This window comes from Rutidosis leptorrhynchoides, chromosome 2 (genome assembly GCF_046630445.1).
Source record: "Rutidosis leptorrhynchoides isolate AG116_Rl617_1_P2 chromosome 2, CSIRO_AGI_Rlap_v1, whole genome shotgun sequence".
NCBI lineage: Eukaryota > Viridiplantae > Streptophyta > Magnoliopsida > Asterales > Asteraceae > Rutidosis > Rutidosis leptorrhynchoides.
The window spans coordinates 57,836,772-57,845,906 of record NC_092334.1 but is presented as its reverse complement, the minus strand read 5'-3'; the positions used below and the strand labels follow the sequence as shown (position 1 = coordinate 57,845,906).

General features: G+C 34.2%; 1 protein-coding gene across 1 annotated transcript; it reads left to right on the top strand.

Annotated features, from left to right (window-relative positions):
* Nucleotides 1-4,206: 4,206 nt before the first annotated feature.
* LOC139887902 (uncharacterized) lies at nt 4,207-4,905 on the top strand. Its single transcript, XM_071870950.1, has one exon. The coding sequence runs from the start codon at nt 4,207-4,209 to the stop codon at nt 4,903-4,905; it is 699 nt and encodes a 232-aa protein (XP_071727051.1).
* Nucleotides 4,906-9,135: the final 4,230 nt, after the last annotated feature.

Below are 9,135 nucleotides of genomic sequence, written 5' to 3'. Positions count from 1 at the left end.
TATCGCACTTTTATTATTCGCAATTTCATTATTGTTATTTACTTTACGCTTTAAATTAAGTCTTGTATTTATTTTTAATATTTTACATTTGGTTTTAACTGCGACTAAAGTTTTAAAATCGACAAACCGGTCATTAAACGGTAAAAATCCCCCCTTTATAATAATAATATTACTTATATATATATTTGTATTTTTATAAAAGTAAACTAATATAGCGTTAAGCTTTGTTTAAAGATTTTCCCTGTGGAATGAACCGGACTTACTAAAAACTACACTACTGTACGATTAGGTACACTGCCTATAAGTGTTGTAGCAAGGTTTAAGTATATCCATTCTCTAAATAAATAAATATCTTGTGTAAAATTGTATCGTATTTAATAGTATTTTCTGCTAAAATATAATAGCTATTTTATATACACTCCGCTACCACATCAAGCATTTTTCAGAGTTTCCCATCTTCCATTTCTATCATTTTTTATTTCAACATCTTTAAGGTCGCTTCGGCTTCTTGTCCATTTGATCATCGCTTCTACGACTAGCTTCGCGGAGTGACTGTCTTTAATGCACGACACTTTGACATACTTAGGATGACAAATGAAGGCATCAAAGAGTGACGAGTGCTCCCATAGATCCTTACTTGAAATTTTTTCAAATGATATCTCCTCGACATTAGTTGCCGGTTTGAGATTAAGGTTTATGTTACTTTGCACTACAAAATCATCACGCATGTTTATAATTTTAATCTCAACCTTGCTCGATATATTGAATGCTTTCCACATCCGGGTAAAGAATGACGACAGAGAATATATGCAGCGCAGCTGCAGATGCAGTATTATTTCAATTTCTTTGAGATCACTGGTTGGAAACGAGAGAATAGGCATTTTGATGCCCTCGTACCGGAAAAATAGTAACCTTGAAGGGCAAATGAACTTTAATGAAGCGTAATCACGATTGACATCACTGTCTTCCGTCCATACGAGTTTGAGTCTTTTTAAAGAAGTACAAGTGATTTCCATACAAGTCAACCAACAACATTCCATGTCAATGGTTAAACTTTCGAGAAAAGGAAATACTGAGTTGATGGTGTCAAGAAGTGTGCGTTTCATTATCACCTTGCTTAAAAATAGGTGCCTCACACTTGCAAAAGAATCCGAGTTAGCAGCTAATCCATACTCTAGCCCCCTAGAGTGTTCACCGTACCCCAGACTCACCCATGGCTTTGACATGCAAGCAAACGAACAAAGACTTGGGACGTCATCAATTTCCAACTTGAAATCTTCTTCGAGTGGAACTATTTTTAAATCTCGAAGAAAGCGGAGTCTTCCAACCTTGATTGTCTCCAATATATTGAGAAGTCTAATGTTAATCACCTCAAGTAAGAGAATAGGTTATCAAGTACATCTTGACTTATGCACACCTTAACCAACTCCAATACTCGTAACGACACACAATTGGTAACAGCTGGAGGAATCTGAAGTTTGAAAAAAGGAACCCAAAAGATGAAAAGGTCAGGATCCACCCATATACTAAGCGTCCTAAGGTGATGACGGGAGATCAACATGGCTTCCAGCCATTTAGTCGTTATATAAGACCGGCGTGTCGGTACAAATGAGATCCTAAGACTAGGGCTGGTTAACCAAGCATGTAGCCATAATTTAGATAACACCATGGTACGGGCAGCTTCATCTGCAGGTAAAAAAGATTGTACCATCTGGATTAAATCCACAACTTCTAACGCCGCCATTACCAACCAATCCTATATATAATATATAGCTGTTTCTTTAAATCAAATTTACCCAAATCTTTACCGGAACGTTACAGAAAACTTCGCCTAGCCTTAATTAACAAAACATTAATTACTTAATCAAGAGTTCACGTAAGCATTTTACCTTTAAACATCTTACTGCACGTACAACTTTTGTCTTTGACTACCGAATTGAATGTCAGGCGGCCTTACAATATACGAGTGACTAACACGGATTCATTCTTAATTAACCACAAGATTTAAATTTATTTATAGGATACAAACGTAATAACCAGCTTTAATAGAAGGGATCGTAATCAATCACAACAAACTTTGGTAAACTCGATATCGAGATCCAAGAACTAGCAGATTCGGTTAGCGAGTGGGAAAAGAATGCTCAGATCAGAATTTTATCTCAAACCGAGAGGGATACGTGGTTGAACGAACGTAAAGCATGGATTGAAAAAGAGAAAATCAAATGTAAAATGCTTAAACAAAAAGCCCGCATCAAATGGTCCCTTGAGGGAGACGAAAACTCAAAGTTCTTCCACAATTACGTCAAAAGGAGAAACACGAAAAATAATATTTTCGGCATTTCAATTAATGGTTGTTGGTCGGAGGAACCAAACGCAATTAAAGATGAAATCTTCAACCATTACTCGAACATCTTCAAAGCTAATAATGATTCTTCATGCTCTTTCAACCTTCAATCAAAGATCTTAAACGACAATGATAATGAGATGCTCGAAAACCCCTTTAGTGAATCCGAGATTTGGGAGGCAATTCGTTGTTGTAGTAGCTCTAAAGCACCCGGTCCGGACGGTTTCAATTTGAAATTCTACAAAAAATATTGGTGGTTAGTGAAGAATGATGTAGTTAACGCTTTCAACTGGTTTTGGTCAAATATGGAATTCTCCAAGGGGTGTAATGCTTCCTTTACCACACTCATCCCCAAAAAACATAACCCGCTAACCCCCAGTGACTTTCGCCCCATTAGCCTTATCGGGTCTTACTATAAAATTGTGGCAAAAGTTCTTTCAAAGAGACTCGAAAAGGTTATCCATAAACTCGTAGGTTCCGAACAAAGTGGATTCTTGAAAGGAAGATTTATTCTCGATGGGGTTCTCATCGCAAACGAAACTATCGATGAACTCAAACGACAAAAAAGAAAAGGTTTCATTTTCAAGGTAGATTTCGAAAAGGCTTTTGATTGCCTAAAATGGGACTTCTTGATGGAAACCATGGAGAATATCGGGTTCGGTAATAGATGGAAAAAATGGATCTTCGCATGCCTTAGCTCCGCCTCAATATCCATTCTCGTTAACGGATCCCCAACCCGTGAATTCACCCCGGAACGAGGTGTTAGGCAAGGTGACCCACTCTCCCCCTTTTTATTCATAATTGCGGCAGAAGGTTTAAACCTCCTTGTAAAGCGTGCCATGTTGTCGGGGCATTTCAAAGGGATAGAAGTCGGTAAAGAAAAAGTCATAATTTCGCACTTACAATACGCCGACGATACCATCTTTTTTGGTGAGTGGTCCCGTCACAACATATTGAACACCATGAAAATTCTCAAGTGCTTTGAAGATCTCTCGGGTCTAAAAGTTAACTTCCATAAAAGCAATCTATTCGGTGTTGGTGTTTCGAATGGGGACTTGGAAAGTATAGCTCTAAGAATCGGATGTAAAGCGGGTGATTTTCCTTTTACCTACTTAGGTTTACCCATAGGAGTTAAGATGAACAAACCCACTCATTGGCTTCCGGTGGTGGACAAATTCAAAAAGCGACTCGCGGAGTGGAAATCAAAAACTTTATCTTTCGGAGGTCGGCTCACATTGGTAAAATCCGTTCTCTCTAGTCTTCCACTTTATTACTTTTCACTCTTCAAAGCCCCATCCTCTATCTTAAAACAACTTGAATCGCTTCGTTGTAATTTTTTCTGGGGCGGGTCCGGGTCGGGTAAGAAAATATGTTGGGTTAAATGGGATGACACTTTACTACCTTACGACTCGGGAGGTTTAGACATTGGATCGCTTTCCGCCAAAAACCTAGCCTTGCTAGGAAAATGGTGGTGGCGGTTCAAATCGGAACCTTGCTCACTTTGGACTAAAGTGATTTCTAGTATTTACGGTAGGGACGGTGGGCTTGTCACTAACGACTTTTGCAGGTTTAAGAAACTCGGTGCCACTTGGTTTAACATCATCAATATCACTAAGGATTTCGAGAAAGCTGGATGGGATTTTTCGCATATTTTTTGCAGGTTTCTAAAAGATGGAAAACGCACAGCTTTTTAGCACGACCGTTGGCTTGGGAGCTTCATTCTGAAAGAAAAATACCCCCGATTATTTGCACTTGATACTGATAAAAGTTGCACCGTCTTCGATCGGGTGGACTTAGCTGGGTCATCCTTTTCATTCAATGGCAGTTGGCTCCATTCTCCAAGGGGCAGAAGCGCTAGCGATATGGAGGAGCTATCAAGTTTGATCGAGAACTTTACTCCACCTCAGAATACTAATAACGTTACCGAAGACTGGTGGCTTTGCACCCTAACAGATTTGGATAACTCTTTTACCAAACAAGTTTCGGCAAACTTAGACATGCTTCGTCTCCAACCTTCAACTGTAAAACCACCTACAAAACGCAACAGATCTGTCCCATTAAAAGTTGAACTTTTCGTTTGGCGAGCAAAACTTCATCGACTTCCAGTTAAACTCGAACTTGACAAACGTGGTTTAGACCTCGGTTCGGTTCTTTGCAATATCTGCCAAGACTCGTCCGAGACAACCGAACATATTCTTGCCACATGCCCCCAGGTTAAAGCTATATGGTTGGATTTTTACAAATGGTGGAATTTTTCTCCCCCGGCAGAACTAAACGTCGCGGATTTATTTTCAAGTAGCTGCAGCTCCAGTCTCTCATCGATAGGTTCAAAAATATGGGAAGCCACCAAGTGGGTCTGCGGTTATTCTATTTGGAGATATCGTAACCTAAAAATTTTTCAAAACCAAATCTGGGACATACCTTCAATTCTAGCGGATATCCAACTTTCATCCTTTAAATGGATTTCGGGTCGAATAAAGAAAGCTCAAATTCAATGGTCACAATGGCTCATTAACCCGAGCTCGTATTGCGTTGTTACATCAAGAGTGGGCATTGGCTAATACCCCACAGCATCCCCTATGCTTCTCGTGGCTAACCTTCTATAAGGCAAGATCTTCAGGGGTTAAACGGGCCTTGGAGTTTATGCTTTGTCGCTGCTCGATCAGCACTGTGTACTACTTCGTGTCCCTACTCGATTCGTTGAGTCCCCTCTCCTGGGGGTTTTACTTATAGTTGGTTTTTAATTCCATTTGTCTAGTAGTTATAATCGTTGGATGTTTGTTACTTTTCGGGGATGTATAATGTACATATATTTATATATTAATAAAATTATTTTGCCTTTCAAAAAAAAAAAAAATTCGTAATCAATCACAATCGTGATCGTATTTATCACAATCGTATTCGTATTTATCATAATCGTATCCGTCATAAATTATTTAATTCGTATTCGTTTTTATATATTCAGTTGAGATTAATGAATCGGTCAAACGTCTCTAAATATAATAATGTTAATATCTCCATCTCCATCTCCATCTCCATCACCATCTCCATTCTCCATTCTCCATTCTCCATCCTTATTATAAGAGGAGGTTAAATAAATATGAAATAATGTTTCAAAAAATTCAATCCTAGCCATTAGATCAACTTAATTAAGCTTAATCCAACCATTAATTAACATTTTGAAAATTTATTTCACTACAAAATTTCAGATCAATTTTGAATGACCTAATTACCCTTTGCAAAAACGCCATTTCACACCGTATCAACATTCAAACACACTATTAGGTTTTCCAATCGCTTAAAACTTTAATCCACTGTTCGTTTTGTTGCAATTGGAAATACTCTCTCCGTCCTAAAAAAACTGTCTACCTTACTATTCTTGTTTGTCCCAAAAAAAATTGTCCCTTAGTTTATATAACACTAAAAAACCATTAAAGTTCCAATTACACCCTTTTTATTATTGAAAATTCAGCATTAAATATAGCAATTAATTTATAAGTTACTCTTTATAACAACATTAAATGAGGAATAAATTAGACAATTCACTAATATATCTTAAATCCAACAAAAACTCAAATCAGACATTCTTTTTGGGACGGAGGGAGTAGTAATTAGGGTTATACGCGATGACTTTCGCTCCTTTTCCTTTCCTTAGTTATCTCTTCATACGTATCAAAATCATCGCTTTGTTGCGATTGTAGATAAATTATAATTTGTTTAGCAAATAGATCTGATTAGTGTTTAACTAGTATATACATTATTATTAAATTATATAATCTATCTATTCTATTCTATACATTATCTAAAATAAGATTTTAAATTACTTACGTGACATTTTTTTTAGCCTATATTTCAAAAAAAAAGTTGACGTGTCAATTTATTAGATATACAAATTTTAATTAATTATATTAAAAAGGTTTATATTTTATATTGTTTATTATTAAAGAAATATAAAAATATTATACATTATATTTGGGAAGTAATTAATTCGTGTTATTTTAAGGAAACTAAATAGGTGTATGGTATATATTAGTGTTATTATTATTATTATTATTATTATTATTATTATTATTATTATTATTATTATTATTATTATTATTATTATTATTATTATCTATAAATTCTATTAAATCTTTAAAGTGATGATGTTATAAATAAACATTTTTTAAGTATAAACATAATTCAAAATAAAAAAAATTAAACATCTTTAATGATGTTATTATTATATATTAATTTAAATAAAAAAATAATACAAAATCTTTAATAAAATGAATTACCAATCTCTCCTAAATAAATAATAATTAATTGTATCTAATAAAAATATTAACATGTTAATCGTACAATATATGAAATATTATGTACAATCTTATGATAAAGCACCCACATGATAATATGTACAATATTTGAAGCATTATGTGCAATCTTATGGTAAAACACCTCCATGACTATATGTACAATATTTGAACCATTATGTACAGTGAAATGTCCCGTTCTTATTGATTAAAAACGTTCCATATTAATTGATTTCGTTGCGAGGTTTTGACCTCTATATGAGACGTTTTTCAAAGACTGCATTCATTTTTAAAACAAACCATAACCTTTATTTCATAGATAAAGGTTTTAAAAAACTTTACGTAGATTATCAATTAATGATAATCTAAAATATCCTGTTTACACACGACCATTACATAATGGTTAACAATACAAATATGTTACAACAAAATAAATTTCTTGAATGCAGTTTTTACACAATATCATACAAGCATGGACTCCAAATCTCGTCCTTATTTAAGTATGCGACAGCGGAAGCTCTTAATAATCACCTGAGAATAAACATGCTTAAAACGTCAACAAAAATGTTGGTGAGTTATAGGTTTAACCTATATATATATCAAATCATAATAATAGACCACAAGATTTCATATTTCAATACACATCCCATACATAGAGATAAAAATCATTCATATGGTGAACACCTGGTAACCGACATTAACAAGATGCATATATAAGAATATCCCCATCATTCCGGGACACCCTTCGGATATGATATAAATTTCAAACTACTAAAGCATTCGGTACTTTGGATGGGGTTTGTTAGGCCCAATAGATCTATCTTTAGGATTCGCGTCAATTAGGGTGTCTGTTCCCTAATTCTTAGATTACCAGACTTAATTAAAAGGGGCATATTCGATTTCGATAATTCAACCATAGAATGTAGTTTCACGTACTTGTGTCTATTTTGTAAATCATTTATAAAACCTGCATGTATTCTCATCCCAAAAATATTAGATTTTAAAAGTGGGACTATAACTCACTTTCACAGATTTTTACTTCGTCGGGAAGTAAGACTTGGCCACTGGTTGATTCACGAACCTATAACAATATATACATATATATCAAAGTATGTTCAAAATATATTTACAACACTTTTAATATATTTTGATGTTTTAAGTTTATTAAGTCAGCTGTCCTCGTTAGTAACCTACAACTAGTTGTCCACAGTTAGATGTACAGAAATAAATCGATAAATATTATCTTGAATCAATCCACGACCCAGTGTATACGTATCTCAGTATTGATCACAACTCAAACTATATATATTTTGGAATCAACCTCAACCCTGTATAGCTAACTCCAACATTCACATATAGAGTGTCTATGGTTGTTCCGAAATATATATAGATGTGTCGACATGATGGGTCGAAACATTGTATACGTGCCTATGGTATCTTATGATTACATAATATACAATACAAGTTGATTAAGTTATGGTTGGAATAGATTTGTTACCAATTTTCACGTAGCTAAAATGAGAAAAATTATCCAATCTTGTTTTACCCATAACTTCTTCATTTTAAATACGTTTTGAGTGAATAAAATTGCTATAGTTTCATATTGAAATATATTTTATGAATCTAAACAGAAAAATATAGGTTTATAGTCGGAAAAATAAGTTACAAGTCATTTTTGTAAAGGTAGTCATTTCAGTCGAAAGAACGACGTCTAGATGACCATTTTAGAAAACATACTTCCACTTTGAGTTTAACCATAATTTTTGGATATAGTTTCATGTTCATAATAAAAATCATTTTCTCAGAATAACAACTTTTAAATCAAAGTTTATCATAGTTTTTAATTAACTAACCCAAAACAGCCCGCGGTGTTACTACGACGGCGTAAATCCGGTTTTACGGTGTTTTTCGTGTTTCCAGGTTTTAAATCATTAAGTTAGCATATCATATAGATATAGAACATGTGTTTAGTTGATTTTAAAAGTCAAGTTAGAAGGATTAACTTTTGTTTGCGAATAAGTTTAGAATTAACTAAACTATGTTCTAGTGATTACAAGTTTAAACCTTCGAATAAGATAGCTTTATATGTATGAATCGAATGATGTTATGAACATCATTACTACCTTAAGTTCCTTGGATAAACCTACTGGAAAATAGAAAAATGGATCTAGCTTCAACGGATCCTTGGATGGCTCGAAGTTCTTGAAGCAGAATCATGACACGAAAACAAGTTCAAGTAAGATCATCACTTGAAATAAGATTGTTATAGTTATAGAAATTGAACCAAAGTTTGAATATGATTATTACCTTGTATTAGAATGATAACCTACTGTAAGAAACAAAGATTTCTTGAGGTTGGATGATCACCTTACAAGATTGGAAGTGAGCTAGCAAACTTGAAAGTATTCTTGATTTTATGTAACTAGAACTTGTAGAATATATGAAGAACACTTAGAACTTGAAGATAGAACTTGAGAGAGATCAATTAGATGAAGAAAA

Excerpts from the sequence above, each read along its gene's own strand:
- LOC139887902 (XM_071870950.1), top strand. The coding sequence starts at position 4,207 with ATGGAGGAGCTATCAAGTTTGATCGAGAACTTTACTCCACCTCAGAAT.